We start from the raw sequence: 22,887 nt of genomic DNA on the forward strand, positions 1-22,887 counted from the left end.
ACTGTCAGCAAAACAGGTCTTTTCTCAATATAAACTCAAATGAAGTAAATGCAAGAGAGTTTTCTTCTAATAAATGCATATTTTTCATTAACAAATATCCTAAAGTGATACGTGGTGACGCTGTCATTTCGGGACTGACTGCAAAGTAAGTAGATTAATCCACTACTGATGTGAAATGCCGGAGTTAAATATAATGTCAGTGCTCTGACTCAGTCAAGCCAAATAACTTCAGGACAAAGTAAATAGTGAGAAGACAGAAAATATGTTGCTGCATTTTAGTGTCTCTGGGCTAGAAATGGGAGGAAGTAGCTTCAGGTTGCTATCTTTAATAGAGCTTCAGTTGCTTCCAGAGGCCTTTTTGTCCTGTCAAGCAAAAGAAAAACAAGAACACAAAAAAGCTTAAGCTCCCAAACATTTCACAACACCAGCACTAATAGATTGATTTTACATTTGAAACTCGTGCATGGTCCAGCTGTAGATACTCCCACAGTACACTGACGCAATTCCCAAATAAGGCCAAAGGCAGTGTAAGTCACTCTTCCCATGGAGTCTCACAGAATGGCATTAAATAACCAGTGGAATTAAGGGCAGGGAAATCAATTTTAGTCCTGCTCAGCAGTCGAGTCAGACGGTCCTCAAGCCATAACACAAGCAGATTAACACAAAGTGCTGCAGGTCACGTTGATCGCACGGTGTGGTCTGAGGTAGAGCGCTCGGTAATTTCATCATCAGACACCAGGAACAGCAGTGAGTCAATATCAGATCTGCATGACACAATAGATGTCATTTGCAGATAGATATTATCACACCCGAGACATCACTTAGATCACGCTGCCTTCGCTGTCAACATGAAGTGGTGATACTGCTGTGCTGTCAAAGTCAGGTCACCATCATCAACATCTGTGCGCGCCGCTTTTATCTGCTCCTCTTACCGCCATCCTCTCGCTCTTTCTCTGTGTGTGTGCTTATTTCAGAGAGCATGTCACAAGTGACCAGGGGGGAGAATCACACGTCTGCCCAGAACTCCTGTGATATAAAGGTAACCATGACTACAGTGAGAGCAACTTGATGTAATGACCTTTTCTCGCACCCTCTCAGCCAACTGCAGGTGTGCGTGTGCAGGGTGTGTGTTTGCCTGTGACTGCACGTGTAGTTGGACTCAAGTGTGTAAATGACTGTAGGAATGATTTAATAAACTAAAGAAATTGTTTCATATATTCAGAAATTTGCTTTCAACCCCTTTTATTGGTAGTGTTGATAAGAAGATGACAATTCGATGTCTGTACAATCATTCAGACACTGCAGCTTTCAACTCATTGCCTTAGTTTAGAATAAAGACGCAATCATAGCAAGCTCGGCAAGGAAATGATAACTCACTGCCCTCTGGAACAGCTATAGTTTGTTAGGTAGTGGCTGCACAGATTATTGATTGTCATTCTGGCCCCTAGAAGCATTTTACATCATTCACAATCATCGAGTGGTAATATGAAAAGCAGATATCGGCATATGAATGTGACGAATCTGTAGGCAATGGGCATTATTTCTAGTACTGGAAGCTGTTTGCTTTTTGTTTGTGGTCAGTTTGTAGTCCAAATACCAGTGACCAATCACAACCAAGGCCTAGGCAAAAGAGGGAATGCAAAACAACGAATAAAAAGCAGTCAGAGGAACATCCAATGATGTTTTAGTCTTGCATCTTAATGTAAATCTATCTACATGTGTCCTGAACAATTAACTGCAAACAGCAAAACAGGAAGTCTCAAATATCAGATGGTTACAGGAAGCATGGCCACAGGACAGCCACAGAGTATCCTCACATTCAGCCGTCAAACTATTAACCCTTGTATGGTGTTCGGGTCTGTGAGACCCGTGTTCAGTTTTTTTCAAAAGAAAAATTAAACAATTAATTATTTTTTCACGTGTAAATGTGTTGTGTCTTTCCACTCACTCCACTTGATTATAACTGATTTATTTATAACATTTTATATAAAAGAAAAACGAGAAGCACATTAATTCATAAATGTGATCTAACAAAGGTAAAGGGAAAAAATTAACCATGTTTGCTGTTCATATGTCTTGTAATTGGGATGAAGTAAACATCTGTTGAGTAATTTAACATAAAATTGTTTGATAGTGTTAATTTGGAAAGCCAAAACTCTAGCGGGTCCACCAGACCCATGAACACTGGCTGAGTAACAAAAATACGAACACCACACAAGGGTTAAGTGACTGAAAACCACAAAGATTCATAATGACTTGATCAAAATGAGATTTGCCTAAAAAGCAGCACATCTTTTCAAGGTCAAAAGATTTGACAGAAATGAAGGATGAAATTCCAGCGATGCCAAATTCCCAAATAAAAGTAAACAGATGTAGTTTTCAGCTGCCAGACACTTTTAAACAGCTGGTGTTGTTTGTTGTTTTCATTATCTGCTTGTATTTGTGGATGTGTTCGTGAGAGCATCGAGAGCACACGAGTGTGAGCGTTCCTGTGTGTGTCACGCTCCACTTTCAGTAGCCGAGTCTCACAGTCCCGTCAGTGGTAGTGTATGGACAGCGTGGGGTGTGTAAGTTTGTGTTTAATGCCCGTGTGGTTTGGCATGTCCACATGTGCACCGGTGCGTGTAATTTTCTTCTCGTTATTTAGTCACTTTGTTCTCCTCTGACTCCCGTGTTACGATACTCGATCTGTCTCTTCTCCCCTTCTGTCGCCAATACCCCAGAGGGCTCTGGAGCAGCAGATGGAGTCACACCGTGAGGTGCACAGCAAACAACTGGGCCGCCTGCGAGACGAGATCAATGAGAAGCAAAAGATCATCGATGACTTAACTGAGTGAGTACTTCACCGTAAATTCTTTACTTTTCAAAACCAAGACTCAGTTTTTGGAAATCTGTAACTTGTGCAAGAGTTTGAAAAGAAAAGTATTTTAAGTTAAAGAATCAAATCGTTCCAGCAGAAAAATCACAAGGATGCTATAGAAAAATATTTCTTTCAGTCGTTGAGACCGTGGCACTGCGGAAATATAGGCCATGAATGTTTTCTAAGGGAGACAACTTACCGTACCACAGCAACACAGCTGCATGCTCAAATTTGAAATTCAATTTTACCCTCATAAGTGGTTTGTAAACGCTCAAACTGGGAATACATGTTTTCAGTATCTCTCAAACCTTCAACACGGTCTAAGCCCCAATGTTCAGACTGGCTGAAATGAAAACGTGTGGGTGGTTTACATGGTCAGGAAGCTGCAGAGCCAAGCTGCTACAACCCCAATGCGAGGAGCCACTGGCCTGGTTTGGCCTAAATGAAAACCTATCCCTTCAGGTACCTTGTTCTGATGATGTACTACACCAAGCGTGGCCATCTGGGAGGAGACCACTGGGCAGACCCTCTCTAGGGACTAAAGTACATTTTCCAGCTGGCCTGGGAGTATCTGTTAACACCCAAGGAGCAGCTGCAGAGAATTTCAGTTTGAACAGACATTTGGTGCTGCTCTGCTTATCCTGCTCACACAGCCTGATTTGGATAAGCAGCTTTAAAATAGATCGGAAGGATGGATGTCGGTGAGGTGGAACGCATATAAAACAGGAGCAGGGATGCCCTCCGGATCCTTTAAAGAGAATGTCAAAAAGTAGGTATACATTAAATGGTAGTGCAGATTGCAAGGATCACACGCAAATGCAAGTGTTTACAGGTGTGCACCCTTTTTTTGGTAAGTGCCACTGAAAAATATGTTGTGTCCATACTCTAATGGGGCATTTCAATGCTCTAGTTGTGACCTAATTACACACTTGGGCTACTTAAGTGCCCCTCTGCTCTGCCAAAATGCCTGTCTGGCAAGTACAGCCATGATTTGAATTAGGGGCAAAAATAAATCCTTACACTGCATGCACTAATGGTGCTTCTTCATCATTTTTGCTCCTGTGCACACCACTGAGCTGGAGCCATATGCCTGGGACTGGAACAGACAGCTCTTTTCTCATGTGACAGAAAGGTTTTGTAAGGATACCCTAATTAAATAAAATCAGAAGGAAACCAGTTAAAAGCAGCTAAGAACACTTAAAGGCATACTATGTGGGATTTTTGTAAAGTATGCACGTGATCATCACCGGTGACTCACTGGAAGTGTTTGCTAGAGATGATTAAACAAAAAAAAGTTGTTGGGCATCAATCTTTGGGGTGTGGGTGTGTGGCTCAGAGAAAATAATAGCATGAAGCTTGTGGCAATAGGAGTCAATAAAAACTTAATGACCAGGTAGCATCCCATCCCAATCTTCCCCGAGCATTTTGCAAATGTATTTATTTTTTATTTTAGAACTACTGTGGAGCAATCAGAAAATACAAATGTGTCCTTTCTTATTCATTCTTTTTTTTTCTCATCAGTGCATCTCACTCTTCAATCTCCAGCTCACTCGCTGTTCTCTCTGCCTTAGAAACAAAACTAACCTCCATTTTTTTTAATTCCATTCCTCCAAAAATCCCAAGGGTTGTGCTTATGTTGCTAATATCTACATCCCTGTGTTTTTGTAATATAAAAAGATAATATATAAAAGATGTCACGACTGAGTCACTTAACACCTTTTTTCAGTTGTAACCAGAGGCAGCAGCTGGAGCTAGAACAACTGCACAGTGACTTTGAACGTCTCAGAAGCCGAGAGCATCACAAGAGCCGGCAGCTGGAGGAATTGACGTGAGTTGCTGCTTTACTGTCCTGGCCGGCTTTCAAACACTTCACCATATGGAGGCCTGGGGGCGAGCTGAGCTGCCTCTTTTGATTTGCGTCTTCCATTTCTCTCTGTCATTTGTCTTCCTTTTGTCTATTTATTTTCCTCACGCTCGGGAGCTCTGACTGAATTCTATTTACAGTATCTTACTCTTCTGCTGTTAACTCTTTCTTAGCCTGCTCCTCTCTTGGTCCTTTTCTTCCTGTCTGACTCTCTTTGCATCTCCATTATGGAGTTTCAGAATAAGGTGGCAGCTGGCAGCTAATAGGCCTCTTTCTACTCTGACCTTTGCAGCATATTGCATCAGATGGCAGATGGATAACAGCCCATGAGTGGGGCAGGCATTATGTGCTGCCTTTGTTCTCTATTCATGAATTATTCTGGCAAGAATTTGGTAATCGTTTGGATAAAGAGAAGTTCAGTTTGACTCTTCTATGCGTCTGTGTCTGAGCATTTATCTGTCTGTCTATAGATTCCTCCATGAACGACACGAACAATCAAAACAGGATCTGAAAGGCCTGGAGGAAACTGTTGTAAGTTAATAAATTCTGTCACGATTCAATGACTCAGTCCTCTCGAACTGCTTTAACTGCACTATTTTCTCTGTTCCTTTATTCACACTGCAGGCTCGTGAGCTCCACACCCTGCACAACCTCCGCAAGCTTTTCGTTCAAGACCTCACAACTCGAGTTAGAAAAGTAAGAGACATAACTAAACCCTTTTACTCAACACATAGAAACAGGTGGTTCTGCCTAGAGTTACGGTGACATTTTCTATTCTATTTTCTATTTCATCTCCTTTTTTAATCGACAGAGTGCACAGATGGAGCCTGATGATACTGGCGGATACATCACCCAGAAACAAAAGATTTCCTTTCTTGAAAACAACCTGGACCAGCTTACAAAGGTTCACAAACAGGTAACAGCACACAGCTCCTACAAAACTTTAATTTATAGTGACAGAAACAGGAAACATTTGACCTGTCCACACCTAGTTTGAAAATTAAGACCAATGACCAGGTTCCCTTTGACCAGGGGGCCTGATTTCCCCTCTGCAGGGTTGCAGCAGTAAATCAAAAAATGTCTACGATGAATATGTGCGGCGGACAAAGAGGCACAGACAAATTCAAATACAGAGCTGTGTGCACTGTTTGTCATTTCTCTCCTGTGGGCAAAAGAAACGCTAGCACGATCGATCATCTCACTACACCAAGTTCACATGAAAGTCTCCTTGAAAACAGAGCAGCAGGATTTGTTAACCCCCCCTCTGTCTCCAGGGAAAGGACGCCTCACTGTATAAAACAGTAAGACTTGAACACTCCTGATGCAGGTGCAAACAGGCATTCTCGGTTTTTTCTCCGCACTCTGGCTTCCACACAAACTCTGAAAACCAACCTTGCTCTCAGAAAGTCATAAACATACGCACACACCTCATATTTTTAATATTCCTAAATGGACTACCACCGTGGACTAAGTGTTGGATGTGCTGAATGTTCTGCAGGCTGGCAGATTGGTGAAAGCTGCAGTGCAGCAGTTTGTCAGGCAGAAAACCAATCCTAAAGTGGCTGCTGGGAGACTCCATCCCATCCACCACCTGCTGATACTGTGGGAATGGAAGGTGAAAGTCATGGTCATAAATCAGCAGTAAAGTGATAATGCTTGCAAATGGGCAGTGGCCACTACACCAAAGCTGCAAGTTTCTCTGCCGCTGCACAGATTTAATCATCTCTGTCTGTCCGTCAACTGTAAAAACTGAGCAATCGTCACTAAACTATCTCGCCAGCAAACAAACTAACGCCAACAAGCCACAGGTGAATATCCCAAACACATCAATGCTTTGGCTGCTAGATAACTTTGCCCATTGTGAAAAAATCTCAGCTATAGTGCTCATTATCTCTGCAGGGTATGGATTAGTTTGCATGATCACACAGAAGCAGACCGTCAGTGTTTAGGTGCTCACTTATTAACTTTTGCGTTTAGAGGAAACATGCAGCATGAGGCAGATTTAAATCATTGCATCCTCGTGTTGATTTAGCTTCATAAATAATAACTTCAGAAATATAGGCACATTATAATATTAACTGACAAGTGCAGATATGGATTTTCTAGGCCAAGGCTGATATATATGAATATTTAATACAAGGTATGGCCACCTCTGGAATGATGCAAGAAGCCACCTGTCTGTGCATGGACTGCACAGGTGTCTGGATCAGTTATCAGGAGCTGCTCTCTGTTCCTGGTTGAGTACAGTGGCATCGACCCTCCATGTCCCAGTTGTGTTTTTTAGGAGTCACACTGAGACTAAATGCTTGGACGGGGAATTTCTGGATATATACTACTGATCCAGAAAGACCTGCAGTACTCTGGCAGTGTGGGGTCAGACAATATCCTGCTGAAAGTGCTGCAGGGGTGGGGTGCTACTGTAAGAACGGCACAACTGCAAGTTAGAGCAACTCGTCTCGGTATTACTGTTCATGCACATTTTCACCAAGTGAAAATCAGATCACAGATTGCCTCATGTGTCATGGACATCCAAAGATCCAACAACAGCTCCGACACTCATATCAGCATCTAGCAACTATGTTCCTTTAAATATACCCAGTTTAAAAGATCCATTACACCCATGGATTTAATACATGTTTAGGGAAATCATAATGATGATTATCATAATGTCACGCAACTGTTTACAGCATCTGCTCATCAAAGCTGCACAATATTCAAGAGGATTGTGAGTCTATTCTTCCCTTCTATGCTTAGGCTAATTCATATTCTCATGATGTTTTGAGGCTCTGCTGAGATCTGAGGTGTAGAGGAACAGCTGCCATGCTGGTCCCCTCTAAAATACCTTGAAACATTCATTGATTCATTTTTCTGTTTGTGTTCAGGCCCATTATTTTAATTCAAAACAGAAACTTAAATGGAGATGATTCAACAGAGTTGTCCTACTTTTTCCCGGTTGTAGATTTCTGATAGACTGGCTCTGTGTTCAGGAGAGTTCAGACTGAAGTAGTGCTCTTTACAACACTGGTGCAATTGTGGGCTGTCTCTTCCTGGTACAATTTTCAGGTTACACTTGATGTTTCTCTGTTCCACCCCACTGCACCCATTTGACCCTAACTGATCTGAAATGGACGTTATGGTCACACACTTCCTATGCTCCACTTTTTGTACTCTGCACTATATTCTTAGTAAAAAAAAATTCTTAGATTGCAAAACATATGAGCAACTCTTTGGGGGGGCAATGGTTCAGGAAGTAAAATGGGTCATCTACCAATTAGCAGCCAGTGGACTGATCCCCTGCTCCTTTAGTCTGCTTATAAAGTATCCTTGGGCAAGATACTGAACCCTGAGCTGCCCTGGTGCATTCATCAGAGTGTGAGTGTGTGAGAGTGGAGGCCTGTAGCAAGAAAGTGCTTTGAATCATAGAAAATGTATAACTGTCTTTCTGTAGTTATAGCTTGTTTTTTGCACATGTCGGATTTGTGTTACAGCTGGTACGTGACAATGCAGATCTGCGCTGTGAGCTTCCAAAACTGGAGAAACGTCTTCGGTCTACAGCTGAGCGAGTTAAGGCGCTCGAGGGTGCGCTGAAGGAGGCAAAAGAAGGAGCCATGAAGGACCGCCATCGCTACCAACAGGAAGTGGAGCGAATCAAAGATGTGATGAGGGCCCGCGCTCCCTTCCGCCGACCCCATGCTGCGCTCATCGGTAACGTATACAAGTTGCTCACAGATTCAAAATAACAGCCGCAGTCTGCTAGAAATTACATGACAGTGCTGCATGTGTCATTTCTGTAAAAGCTTTGCGATTGCTTTAACACTGCAGTATCTTTTAATCTGTAGGTAGCTGTAAAATGCATCCAATCATTTAGTCTGCAGCAAATTCACAGCCACTGCATCGTTTCATAACAGTTCAGAGACACATATGAAAGCTGTTTCTCAGTAATTGGGCAGCACAGCACCTGAAAAATATTGAATTTAAATCAACCGATTCATCAGAACATGTCGGTTAATCCACTCAAATGTGGTAAATCTAAAAGTCAGTCTAATTTTCTTTTTATGATGTGATGTATAAGCCCCAAATTCAACAATAAAATAAGGAGGGAAAATGCATGCAAAGCCCATGCCACTTCCTTTGGCTGCACTGTAGGAAGGATATAGTATGTATATCCTCTCCAGCACTACATGTGTGATGTTGTACATGTAGACACCGTTGTGCGTTTCATCTCCCTCCCATCAGATCGCTTCCTTTGTAATGCAGCATGTGAGAAAAATCGTTCAGCATTGTGCAGCCATTCTTTTCACGTCCCTGTTGAGATTTTCCCACAAGCAGCATCCATTGTGTGCTTTGCCCTCTCTGCTCTACTCATCTGTTGTCTCCTTCCTACATTCCTCTTAACATATCACCACATTTTCACAACCTGCATGATCGAGCTGATGCCCTTTTCTTCCTCTTCCAATCTTGTTTCATATTCAGGAAGCAAACATGCATGTAACTGAATTCTCCTGCTGTGGAACGCACAGATATGCAAAGGACTGTTTACGTTGCACCGAAATGAGAAAAGAATTTACTTAAACAAAACAAAAAGCTGTCGAGAGAGTTTTTGCATGAAAGAATGTAACAGTTGGTGGAACATTGGGCTTCTAAGGATTTACGCGGTAGGCATATTCTCCTGAAAGAAATGCGAAACATTAGAATAACAGTGTAATTCAGTCTGATCACTAGCTTGCTACTTCAACTCAGATGCATGTGCTGCTGTAATGAGAAAATGAGCTATTGATTTAACCCTCCTGCCATCCTTTAAAAAACTCACACCCATCACCCTAGGGACCATTCTCAGCCACGCCATAAAAAGACCATATATCCATATTTTATTCCACTTTAAATTAGCCAACCTTGTAAAACTACTTCTCCCTGAAATATTCATGTAAAGTTTTAATTATATTTTCGTTGTTTTAACCCTTCAAATCCCAGTGTTATTACATGAGCGCCCTGTGTTATAAGCCCCAAAAACCAAAAAACGAAACTAAATATTTCCACAAAAAACCAGTTGAAGTAATATGTGATTGTCATTATAAGTAGGCCTTTAGATGGACCAAAGATTGGCACCAACATACATTTTGACCTGCCATTATTTTTTTTGCATTTTTTTTGCAATTTAAAAATTTAAACTTCAAGGCCCTGAGTCTTCATTGACATCCAAGAAAAGAAGAAAAAATAAAATCATATGATGATAATTTGGGGTTGAAAAATAGCGTTTATAATGGAAGTCAATGGGCAGAAAATGGTCCCCAGGGTGATGGGTGTGGGGATTTCTGCTGCTCAGCCATTTTAGGCTGATTTAAGGAATTCACACTGGAATATTAACATTGACAGGTAAAAACTATCCTGTGGCAAGTTTGGTTATATTCCACTGAACACAGTGGAAATGGCAGCCATTTAACACATAGCAGTGGCACAAAAAGGTCCCAAGAAGGCAGGAAGGTTAAATGAGCGCTTTCAGCATAATGATTTTCATTCGAGGATTAAAGCACAGCAAACAAGACTATCTGTGATATTTCGCTTTACATTAATATATTTTCAGTGTTGGGCTTTAAGCATCCTGTAGGGCAAATTAAATATGTCTGGCTTTAATGGATGAGTGAATCAATCAATACATTGTTCTCTGTTATCACTTACAGCCAAGCCTGTACGCCCTGGCCACTACCCAGTCTGCTCTCCCACCAACCCCTTCTTTATCCGAGGCTTCAGCGATCAGCCCATTGCCTTCTGCAACGCTGTTTTCCACAACAGGAACCAAGCAGCCCCTGCTGCTGCTGCTGCTGCTCCTGCTGCTACCTCTGCTCCTTCCTCTCCTATATCTGTTTCTGCTACTTCTCCCTCAACACCAGAGAGTGAGCCCAGGCTACCTGAGTCCAACTCCAATCAGAACAGCCCTGCCAAACACCTCGACTTCCAAAATAATGATGCACATGACAGCAATGTTCAAAACAATATGTGAGTAAAACAGCTGTTTTGGCGATTTTAGTCACTTTTTGTGGTTCTTACCATATTTCACCTTCTTGACTTTAATTAATAATCGGTATAATATAACTTTAACTAAGCCACACTTTCTGGCTCTCTCTGGTTTTATATGAGATCGTAATGAGGGGCAATACCTGTATGCCACTTAATGTTGTCTGGAACTTTCTTGAGTTTGCGTCAAGAGTGTTTACTAACCTTTTTATCTGACCCACAGACCAGTCAGACTTACAAAAAAGCGTCTTTCTCAATGTCTTTCATTTGAGTCATTTAGTGACTGATATCACCAGTTAATCCAATATGTTTACATAATAATTGGGTTTGTACTGTTAGCCTGCACTTTGTCCTTATTTTCTATTTTATTTATAATCTTTTAATCCATTAGGATTAACTCAGTGACTCAACCAATTCACTGGACAATTATATCCACGCTCTTTGGTTCTGTCCACCAGTTCAGAAGTTTTGGCGCGAGATATGTGAAGACTTATCGAAGTGTCTGAAATGTAACATTCCAACTTCCCCCTTAGTGTGTTTGTTGGGCAGCTTAGATAATGTCACTTCAGAAAAGAATATCGCCCATATGGTTTTCACTGCCCTATGCATAGCCAAGAAAACAGTCCTCATGAACTGGAAAAATAAAAATAATCTTAATTCTAACCAATATAGAAATTATCTATTAGATTACATTAGTCTTGATACAGCCTCTGCCACCACATCAGATCAATTGCTCTGGGCTCCTTTGATCAGCTCCATCACCTAGTGGGGGTGGGGGGTCATAGTTTGGTCCCGCCTTCACTGTTGTGATTGGTGTGGGGGTAGGGACAGGCTTAGGGCGTCGGGGGGTTCCCCGGAGGCATCTTCCTTGGGGGGCTCAACCCGGGGTAGCGGTCATGTCCGGTTAGGGGCTCTGTTGGCTCTCCGGTGACTGTTTCCTCGCGGCTGCGTGCAGCGGGGCTAGGGGAGGGTCTGTGCTGACGGACGTGGGTTACTGACCTGGTAGCCTGGCTGCCCCTGGGTGGGTCCGGGATGGGCGTGAGGTTCTGGGGGCGCTCCGTCTCTGGGCTGGGACCCGGACCGGGCCTCGGGGGCTTGGGTCCTGGTTGGTGTGTTGCCGGGGTTGTGGGCGGGTGGGTGCATGGGGGCCCAGCCCTGGAGCAGGGTGCCGCCGGTGCGTCGAGCCACCTGGGGGGCTCTTCAACTGGTGGGGGAGATTGTCACATCTTGCAGGAGCTTTCCTCTCCTCAGGAGCTGCCTCTGCAGGAGGGGGAGATACAGGAGAGGTGGAGGAAGATCTCAGCCTGGGTGTTTATTGTCTTATGTAGTCTGGAAGATGAGTGGATGGTGGGGTGGGTGCAGTTTTCTCTGTGGTGGGGTTGGGTGGACTGTCCCGGGCTCTGTGGGGCCGGGCGGCGCTGCTGCACTGGGCCCGGTCTGGATGGGCCTGGGCCCCCTTTCCCTGGCGGGTCGCGGAGTATGGGGGTGCCTACTGGGGTCAGCGGGGGAGCTGGCCCCAGGGAGGGGTCACCTGCCCCTCCCTTCCTTCCCTCCCCATCTCCAGCTGCCTCCCTCTTCCCGCTCCACCACAACCACCCACACATGCAGGGCCTTGGAGTAGGGGTATGTCACCAGGGTGCAGAGGAGGCTACCCCCCCCCCCCCCCCCTCTGTCCCCTTCTGGCTGCCTCTGCCTCAATTTTATCCCACAACTTAGACATTCACATTACTCACACTCTCATTACACATACATATAGGATCTTGGGGGTGGGCACGATACACGGAGTCCAAAGTACCATCAGGGTGTACACCCCACCCCTGGCATCGTTGCCCACCTCTCAATTTTAAATACACGTAGACATTGAGGGCTAGCAGGAGGGACCATGCGCTTACCTGCTGCTCTCTGGCAGGTAGCTCCATGCCCTCCTGGGTTTTAAATGCACCTTAGAACACACATGCATCAACATTACAATGAGCGGGTGGAGGGAGGTTTGGAGTCTTCTCTCACCCCCGTTCTCTGCGACCTGCTGGAGCAGGGGGGCTAGGAGGAGGAGTTGGCCGTCCGACTGCGGTCTGGAGTGTGGAGCCTTCCTGCTGCTGCGGAGTCGGGGCGGTCTGCCTCCTCCCACCGCAGGGAAAAGGGAAACACCACCTGGGTCTGGGTGCAGTTCCCCCCTCCAGGGGCGGGGGCACCTAGACCCGGTTTGTAGAGTACGCTTGGGGAGTGTGATCGTGTGTACAACGTCTCTTTATGTCTGTCTCCACGTTGGTTGAGTGTGGAGTAAGTGCATATGAGAGCATGAGGGTGGGAATGGATGTTTGTATCTGTGTGTGCCTGTATGTCTGTGTCTATATGTCAGGTTGGGTGTCAGGCGCCACCTCTCTGGGGACACCTCAGGCCCTCCAAGGTTTGGAGGCCTATCTCCCCCTACCACCACTTCCCCTGCCAGTGGCGGACCCCCTCAGACATCGGTGCGTTGGTGGTTCTTTGTGTCCGGGGATGGGCGTCCAGGTACACACCGGCTCACTCCTTGGCGGCCGCTTATCGGGGCCTGGAGCCTGGGGCTCGCTCGGGCCACTTCGGAGGTGGGGTGCCCCCGGCCTCTCGGCCTGGGGCTCGGTCACTCAGGCGCAGCTGGCTGCCGGCGGAGCTCACGGGCGCGTCACTGCAACTCCCCCTGGCTTCTGCTCCGCGGCTGCTGAGTGAGCCCTCATCTGGGACTCTCCTCAGCTCTTTCCGGGACAGTGGCGCGGCTGCCCCTCTGTTGGTCTTCCTTGGTCTGTTGTGTTCTGGGGGCCTCTGGATCTCCTCCACACCTGCTTCACGCCCTGGAGGACGGGGCTGTGGCCCCCCCACACCCTCTAGCAGATCATTACATGAAGGAACCTTTTAAAAAACAAAAAACAAGCGCGTCCATGCTCACAGGTGTACACACGGGTGATCACACCCACAAACTACACCCTTTTTGGCTCCTACCTCAAAGCACACTGTGTTCTGTTGATCTTATGTGCTGCACAATAATGTTTAACATTTAGTATTTACTGTCATATTCCCATATATCATTGTGATGCTGTTTATTCTATTACTCTTGTTCTCTTCTGCTTGCTTTCTTTTTTCTTTCTCAGCAGGTGATCCAGGTGATTGATATATGCATTTTTTTTTTCTCTGCCCGTTCTGTTGGTTTTTGTCTTTTGCCCTTCTCCCCCGTCCCTCTTCTCAGCTGTTTCTCTTTCCCTCTTTCTTTCTCCCCTTCTTTCCCCCAGTCAAGTCTGTCCCGTATTCAGCAAGTGAAAATAAAATAAACAATAAAAGGTGAATCAAATGGACCATTACGGCAAGGCTGGGATGGTCAGTTTGGTAAAGTAAATCCGTTGGGCATCTTTCTTTGCCTTTAGACAACAATTCTGATGCAAAAGAGCCAAACGGGACAGGCCAAAAAAAAAAAAAAAAAAAAAAGGATTAACTCAGTGAATTAGGTTGTTTGAATGGATTTGTTTATCCTTACTCCTGCCTAAACATTTCCAACATGTATTTGCCTTTTGAACATTATTTAGCTTTTTTAAATCTCTGCCTTATTCGTGTCTTTAACATAACTTGATTGATTGTAAAAGTTGAGCTGTTCTTCGTAGCCATAGTTGGCTTTCTTATTTATTTCATTATGGTTTCAACTGCTGTCTCCAGTCAAGGATGACGTTTGTCTCTTAGTTAGAGTGATGTGAAAACCCTTCACATTTTGATACATGCCAATACTATCAATGAGGTAAACAGTTTGAAAGTCAATTTTTGATATGACCACCGTTCCTCTTTGACAGAGCCTGAAACCTCTTAGGCAGCTTTCTTGTGATTTCTGTAAGTTGTCTTCAGGAATAGTTTGCCAGGCTTCTTGAGGAACATTCAAAGCCTTTCTTTGGATGTTTCTGCCTTTTGTTCCTTTTGCTGTTAAGGTGACCCACACTTCATTAATGTTGCTGTCCAGGCTCGGGGGGGCCAGTCGATGACTGATTTATTGGTTCATTGTGTGTTTTTCTCTCTTTTTTAAAATATCCATGTATGCTTTTTTTTTTATTTCAAATCACTGTCGCGCTGAAAAACAAAACTGACTGAAAATGGAGAAAAAGAGACTAATGTCCAAAAGAATATTGTTTGAAAGACTTTCAGACAAGCTGTGGACCTGTTGCTCAGGATAACTCGACCTGATATCATGTAACAGACACACTGGTGCATGCTTTGCCACGATACATGGGCTAAGACCTTTGCACAGTACTACAAATGAGTTCTGTCTGTTGCTGTTCTAAATGCATATAGTCTGCACTCTGCTTGTGAAGCAGTCAAAAGTCTTCAAGTTCATAAAGTTTTCATGTTTACTTCAGCTGTTTCATGTAATGAAAAGTCTCGATTATAGCTCGAGATTTTAAAAGATAACTTTCACGTAATGTTGACACGTGCTTGTGTTTCTGCTGTTTCAGGCCTCCGGCTGAATCAGAAAGCCAAGCAGACAACGCTTCTGAAATACTCGATTCAGAAAACGGTGAGCCCTGTTCAGATAAAGCCTGTAAAAAGTAATGAGAATTTTTATAATCGCAATCAGCAGAGGTAAATGGATTTATTTTTATGACTGTTTTTTTTAAGTGATTGTCATTATGCCATCATATAAACCATTAGGTTTGAATGTTGCTTTATATACTCTTCCAGATTGCTGGCTGTTAAAGCAGTGATTGCCCTGCTGCTGTCATAAACCTTTCTTTTTGTTCATATTACGTTTGTGTAATGAAGTTGTAGTCAGTAGATTTAACTCTCACTCTGAGCCAGTGGGAAGTGAAGTCAGGGATTTCTTCTCCTTCTGCATAGAGTGATATTAGCAGGATACAGATGATCGTTTTTGTAAAACTTCAATGAAAAATGTGCAGTGAACTGCTCCCGCTGCTCGAGGTTTTTGTTTGAGGCAAAAGCTTTTTGTGTCTGTGGGTGTGTGTGAGTGTGCGCGCTTGTCTGCACCCGTCGGCGACAGACTCTGGAGGAGATGGATTAGGCTTGCTGTGTCATTACTCAGATAGAGACAGGTAACCGACAGACAGGCTGCGACGCCCACCTCAGCTTCTGACCCAGTGATGACAGTTGTTGAGTTGTGTAACAACACCACACCTCTTTGATTCTCAAGGAATATCAATAAAAGTCAGAAACAGGGTTTGTGCCAATAAATCAGTCTGCTGCTACAATATGAGCTTTTAATTAAATATCACAGATCACTACTGATTTTCACTACCTGTTTGAACCCTTAAAGGATTTAATCAGGCTTAGTTCAAGTCTGGTTTCCCATTATTATTTCTTCTGTCAACAATGCTGTGGAAGAAATGTCAATATTTTGCTCTTTTTGTCTGTAAATTTCTGATTTTTTCAGCTGTTTTTTATTCATTCAGATTTATTTCTTATTTTCCTTCATACTAGGCAAACGTCTACTGTAATTATTATGTAATCAGACTTTTGAAGCCATATTTCTTCTGGTTCATCACTACTTTTTACCGTTGTTATTCTCAGTGTCATGAATTTCAGTGAGTTATGAAGAAATGCACATCTCAAAGATCAGCAGCCTCTTATTTCTTATTTATAGCATGTTTAAATTTAACATTCACAGTTACAGTGTCTACATGTGCAACATCACACATGACAGGATAAGGATTTTTATTAACTGTCACAATATTTTTTTCTACTTAAGGGATTAAACTGAACAGGCCTCATAATCCAGTCAAGCGTGAGGTCCCATGATTGCATCCATCTCATCAAATTGTGCACAAATTAAATAAAGTTGCTTCTGTGCATAAATTAAATAAAGTTGCTTCTGTGCATAACAATGGATAAATCCACAGAGGCTTGCTAAAAACTGAGAAGCAACTGAAGTGTCTTGTTATGTTTTGTCAATACGTTGTCATGCAGAAAGGCCAAGTGGATGTTTGGTGAAATGAATCTCTGTCACAGTAATTCAGGTAGAATGCCAGCCTCCGAGGGTTGAGTTAATAGAGTCGCTGCTGGGGCTGAATTCAGTTCATCAGGTTCTGCAGGATATAAAAATGATCCAGGAACCAGTATTAAAACCAGACCCAATTTCCCAAGAAAGTGTTGTTGGTTTTCTGCTAATAAAAGTCCTTGGGATGGTTGTACTTTAATGCAAGGACACCTTAGATGGGAAACACGAGGCACTTATGGTCAAATGGCAGTGTTTGCCACTGTTTATTGGTCATTCGTTCAAGCAACATTAAATGTGTTTATGTCCTGTAGAGATGTTACACAATGAAAACTCTTCAGGTGCAGGTGAAAGTTACAAAACCTATAAGTGACAGTCAGTATTTGTGTTACCATGGCATCAGTCTTTCTGGTAACTTTAATGATATGTTAGTAGAAAATAACTTAATGACCCTGCCCGTAATCATTCCCTAAGCATGAAGCTTTGGGCAGCTAAACCTGTGCTGGTGCTGCTTTTCCATCCTTGCCTTACTGATGGGGTTGCCAGATCAGTAAAGTGCTTGTAAAATGTGTTAGTCATTCAAATGTGAGATATTGGCGTCTAATACAATACATTATGCAGCTGCTTGTTCCAAGGCCGTCTAACTTCACTTTCACATTAGGCTGTTTTAATTGAACTTACGTGTCTGTTACAAACCCACTTTTCCTCCCTCACTTCACACGCCACCAACCTTGTCACTGTGCACCTGCCTGCCTCCTTATGCACTCTTTCTGTCCACAGGAAACACCACAGATATCAATGACAACAGGTAAGACCTGAGCACTCTTTTGAAATAACGGCAAAGCACCTGCTGGTGTCTGTCGCTGACTTACTGGAGGGTAGAAATATTGGTTGTAATTAGCTGTCTTTTAATTTCAGTGACTAATTAAGTTAATGCAGCTAGTAGCAGTAAATAATGGTAGAAGCATACATCACAAACTGTGCTGCCACATTTGTCTTGCACACACTGATCACACTTCTGTTCGTAGAATGAGGACTGTAAAAGCATTGATTTGACTCTTTCTGCCATTTCTTTCTGCATCACTGCTGCCCCCTTGTTGCTGTCACTGCTGCTGCTGCTGCTGTGGATGATGCTGCAACGACATGTGGTTCTGCTCTATCTGTCTTAGCATGTGTCTGAATGTGAATTCTGTATCCAGAACTGATGTGTGTGACAATCAGGACCCAGCTAAACTCTACAGTCTGCAGCCAGAGGCTTCAGCCAGCTAATAGTCCTGAGCAGGTAAGAAAGCAGAATGGGGAAGATATTTATGGAGAAGATACACTATTAACAATTCATAACCATTCAAATTGGTCATTATTTATAATGGTTATGAATTCTGGTTGTAGGAGTACGCTGTGAATTTCTCGCCAAGAGCCCCAACAGACTAGAATCAGCACTGATAGTAGGATGCATAGAAGCGTGTTAGATAATGCCCGAGAATGGACATTTTCCTCAGTTCATCGTGCTGTAGTAAAATGCGATTACAATTGATGTATTGGGTCATGAGGTCTTATGAATCAGCACTATTTCTTTAAGGCTGCTTGGCTTCAGCTCTTTGGTGCTTTGTGGGCAGCTGTAACAATGTGAGAAACCTGGGTGAGTTTTTATTTTAAGAGTGTGAGACACTTTGCACAAAAATACCTAACAGACATGATCTGTATGCACCTTCCTTTAAAAATACTTCCTTTAAAAATACTTCACTGTTGACAGTGAATTGACCTTATTTAGGAATGCATATTTAATTTAAACTGCAATCATGTTAAGACTAATAATGTCCAATATGCTATATATTCCTCCACTCTAAGTAATGCAATGAAGATGAGGGGACGTTATTCTAACTTTTCAAGTCCTTTCAGCTGGAGTAAAGTTTGCAAGCGAGTAAATACAAGTCTTCCACAAAGCTGCTGAATTTTATGCGCTGTTAAATCTAAATCGTGCCCCAGAGTACACTGTGCAGCTCTCAAATAAAAGTAACTCCTTAGTAAAGACACCAGGTATAAAATGACTCGAGACATGTTCCTTCTGGCATTGATGGCATGACTCACTGGCTGCTGTCTCCTGTTTTCTGCAATCCTTTGCTTTCACCATTTCTCTCAAATGTATCTGTCGCTCTTATTCACTATTTCTGTCTATGTCTGTCTCTCTCTCTCTCCAGGCAGACGTTTTTTCTGAGGCCTCTGTAAATCTGCATGCAGCTGATCACTGTCCTCCCAGACTCCCCTTCCTCTCGCATCCTCCTCACCTGCTGTAAACAGACCTCCTGTGTCTTTTTTAGGCACCCTGCTTGTTTTCTTCGATCCTTTCTCGTTTCTGTATTATGACTTGTGGGGTGTAACAGTTTGACAAGCACTGCATCTCAAATGCCTGACCTGGCAACCTACACCTGTGATGCTGCTGCACCCCCTCCCCCATGACTTGAAATATGAAGGGACCACAAATAGAAAGGTGGGGAAGAGAAAGTGCCGTGTGGTAGGTTTCCACTAGGTTGTGCTGTTTGTCTCAGTGAAAGACTCAGTGAGGGATGTCGGCATTGAGCATTATGATTATTATTAGAACTATCATCAGTGTCATTGATAAACATATGGAAAATCTAAAAGACAAAAAATACTAACAACATGAAAACAGTTTGATCCTTGTGATCACTTTTCTGATATTTATACTTTTCACTGCATGTTGATTTTCAATGTTGGTTGTCAGCATTTTTCAAAAAATATGTATTAAAGAGGAAGAACACTAGTGAAGCAACAATAAACATGTTAAAGTCCCAAAACCAGAATAGAAGATAAGCATCGAGATGTGTGCGCTGTTAGTACCAAATCTCATTAGAAGAACAAAAGCCAACAATGCTCCAAGCTGTCTATCAGAAATCTGTGACCTCCGCAGCCTGTCTGTGGCTCTCAGTAAACAGTCAAAAACAGGTCGTGCCTATATTGTGTCATTTTTCAAAGTGAGTTTCAAAGTAATTCCCCCAAAATGTTTGAGGACTGCTCTTTTTAGCAAATGTTAGTCAGTGTACTTGTTAAGGACTATGTTCAGTCATGGATATAAACACATTTGGTGCTCCGGTGAGCATTTACCGCAGCAGGATGATGTATGCAGGACTTACTAAAAATACTCCACGGTTCATAGTGATCAGGAAAAATGTTAGAAAAGTGTGAGAGTGTGGCTCAGTGATGAGTTTTTGCACAGCACATGAGAAAAAGATATGAGTATTCTTAGTAAATCTACCGACGCCAGCAAACTACACTCACTGGCCACTTTATTAGATATACCTGTTCAACTGCTCATTAAACTAATGCAATGAAGCATCGAGGCAGTTCTTCAGGCAAAAGTGGACCTAACAAAGTGTCCCTTGAGTTTAAAATACTCATATACACATATACTGTGGATGATAGTTGGCCAGGGCTTAATATAGACAATAAACGTATGAGACTCCATAAGACTCTTTAAGGCACAAGTTTGTGCTTTATCAGCCTCAGAGGACACATTGTAGCAAGTTTTAGCTGTGAGCAGAAAGCAAAGACAAAAGCAAATGAAGACAGATTGTTTTGTAAAGACTCATCGTGTAGTTGTAAAGGCAACTTTACGCTGTAAATTATCCCTTAAAACTGCCTGTCAGGGATTGTGCGTGAAATATTTAGTCACTGTCATGTTATGCAAGAGCATGGCAGAGTGGAAAAAGTGTGTAGCAACTATTTTTATACTAGCTGGAAAGAAATATATTATTTATTGTTTGCTCTACTTCAAATATTTACTGGCTATTTATCTCTAATTTATAACGGTTTTCGAGTGAAGCATTATCATTTTGTTTTGATGTGCAACTGTATTATTTTTATAGTCCCTGTAGTGAATCATAAAGATTTGAGATTTCTGCAGTTTTGTGTGAGAGCCGCCGTTCCAAGAAACGTTTAACAAAATGACTAATCTTACGGTTCTTTGCTGAACCACCTCAGAGTGAAACCAAAGCCCCGACTGTAGTGAGTCACTTAAATAGGATCTTATTCTGTGCGAGCTCTAAGCTCTGCTGGAGACATGAAGCAAGGGTTACTCCAGGTTATCAAGAGCTGATACAATCCTGTCTTATCCTGCTGACTCACACACACACATGCGCACATGGATGTAGCACCTCATCAGCCAGTGAGATATTTGACCTTTGACCCCTAAGTACAGATAATGTATCAGTCCTGTAATGATTGGGTGTAGTCTGAGTTCACTCGCACACTGACCGTCAGTAGCTCCTCGCCACCCGTCACATTCACTCTGTGCACCTCCTGATCAGACAGTCAGGATGGAAGGGTCAAGGGTGACAGTGGACATTGAGCTTTGCGTGTTTGTGTGCAGATAAAAGCTGTCTCTCATTAGCAGAGTTTTGCACCTGCTTCTAACCAAAATGGACCAGTAATGTGTATCAAAGCAGTCTACAGGTTAGTGTGCATGAACAACATATTTGTCTTTAAGTGGACGAAGGAAGCACACACAGCACACTTCCTGTGCTGTGTGGTTGCTCAGATACATCTACTTCACCCTGTAATAGTGTTTTTCTACAATGTTATAACAAACATAGACTGTATATAAAAGATGGACATAGTCACCACATCACCCAGTGGTTTGTAAAGTTCTGCCATGAAGTCTTGAACTGAGCTTGTTGGCCTTCTCTGTGTTTTTGCTCGTAGTCTGGTTTCAAGAGTTGATGCCCCTGCTCTAAAGTATCCCCAGCTTTCTCTTTCTTTTTGATTCTAATCAGAACTATAATTGATAAAATGAACAACATATCGTATTTGATAAGAACTGAAGTGTGAGAGTTAAGAGTTATCAATAAGAGTTATCAGGAAAGTGTTTACTGAGGTAATGGAGGGAGGGAACTGAGGGTCGCTTTCACATCAGAGTGTATAGACCTCTACATAATGTGACATTTTATTGAACCCTGAGGAGTCAGACAGACTGCAGGTTTGATCCACTCCGGCTTCACTTTTCAGACTCTGCAGCTATGTCCTCCTTTCATATTCAGTATATGATGAAAAACATAAGGATTTATCTACGTGATATGGTTTAGTACCATTACCTAACCTGCTTATGCTTTAATGGGTCAGGCGGGTGGGGTGTGGTGCTAAGGTTACCAGTCAACACACAGAGACGGGCTCACATCCACACCTTTAGACAATTAGGTCACCAATTAACCCAGCTTATGGATGTCTTTTAATATCCTAATTTTAACTAACTGGCACCATAAAGTATTTAATTACTATACTACTATATTTTTTACGGTTGTCCCTCTTTAACACAAAGATGTTACTTGTAACAGATAATTATTATTACAGGACTGAGGTTGAGTGAAATGTGTGTAGCATTCTAATTATTATTACATCCCTTTAATTGCCCTTTAAATCTGAGTATTTTTTTCATCATCTGTCTTTTTAAAAGGTAATAAAAGGCCACTGAACTTTTGAAGTTGTGTGTGTTTACATAACCTATAGAAACCGCGAGCTGAACATAAATGGCCTTTCTCGTCAGCACGCTGTCGCTGAAAACAGCCTCCTGCACTGTGGTTGCTCATCAAACTGGGAGTGTCTGCGTTTATTTTATTTTTAAAAAACAATTGTTCTGTTTGTCTTAAAGTAATTGTAACAAATCTAAAAAAATATTCCGACAAGATCAAAGAATTGTGATACTGTATCCTGAACATGCAGAAAGAGGACTGCAGGAATGGCCGAGCGGTTAAAAAAAGACAGAGGCGAAGTGTCTGTGTTTATTTGTACAACAGTGTGTTGTTTTGTTTGTTTATGGCGTGTGATTTAGTGCATGAACTACTCTCTTCTGTAGCTGCTGAGAAACAGCGCTGTTATTTCATGAACTCACCTTTCAATAAATATGATGCTGTGCACAGAGGATTACCACACGCTCTTGTCATTATTCTTCTTTAATGTTATTTGTAAAAGCCAAATAAAACATTATAATGTCAGTAACCTCTGCAGCTCGCAGCCCAGGAGAGAAGCAGGAGAGATAAAGCAGCTTTAAAAACAGCTGCACCAGTGAGGTCAGTGGGACCTCACAACAAATCCCCAGCAAAATACTGGAATTAACATTACCTTGACCCCTCAATAAAGTCTTATAAAATGTGAGCTTATTAAATTATTATTAAAAATGTACAT

General features: G+C 42.6%; 1 protein-coding gene across 1 annotated transcript in view; it reads left to right on the forward strand.

Annotated features, from left to right (window-relative positions):
* The window catches only part of kif5ab (kinesin family member 5A, b), a 76,842-nt gene extending 54,225 nt beyond the window's left edge, over window positions 1–22,617 (forward strand). Inside the window, exons 18-29 of the mRNA XM_080891733.1 lie at window positions 975–1,039; window positions 2,724–2,833; window positions 4,587–4,688; window positions 5,195–5,255; window positions 5,349–5,420; window positions 5,536–5,640; window positions 8,213–8,429; window positions 10,403–10,718; window positions 15,203–15,264; window positions 17,476–17,503; window positions 17,895–17,977; window positions 18,894–22,617. Coding sequence (XP_080747859.1) covers window positions 975–1,039; window positions 2,724–2,833; window positions 4,587–4,688; window positions 5,195–5,255; window positions 5,349–5,420; window positions 5,536–5,640; window positions 8,213–8,429; window positions 10,403–10,718; window positions 15,203–15,264; window positions 17,476–17,503; window positions 17,895–17,964 — 1,208 coding nt within the window. The 3' untranslated portion in view covers window positions 17,965–17,977; window positions 18,894–22,617. The remainder of the gene's footprint in view (window positions 1–974; window positions 1,040–2,723; window positions 2,834–4,586; window positions 4,689–5,194; window positions 5,256–5,348; window positions 5,421–5,535; window positions 5,641–8,212; window positions 8,430–10,402; window positions 10,719–15,202; window positions 15,265–17,475; window positions 17,504–17,894; window positions 17,978–18,893) is intronic.
* Window positions 22,618–22,887: the final 270 nt, after the last annotated feature.

Source organism: Rhamphochromis sp. 'chilingali' (genome assembly GCF_963969265.1).
Source record: "Rhamphochromis sp. 'chilingali' genome assembly, chromosome: 9".
Taxonomy (NCBI): domain Eukaryota; kingdom Metazoa; phylum Chordata; class Actinopteri; order Cichliformes; family Cichlidae; genus Rhamphochromis; species Rhamphochromis sp. 'chilingali'.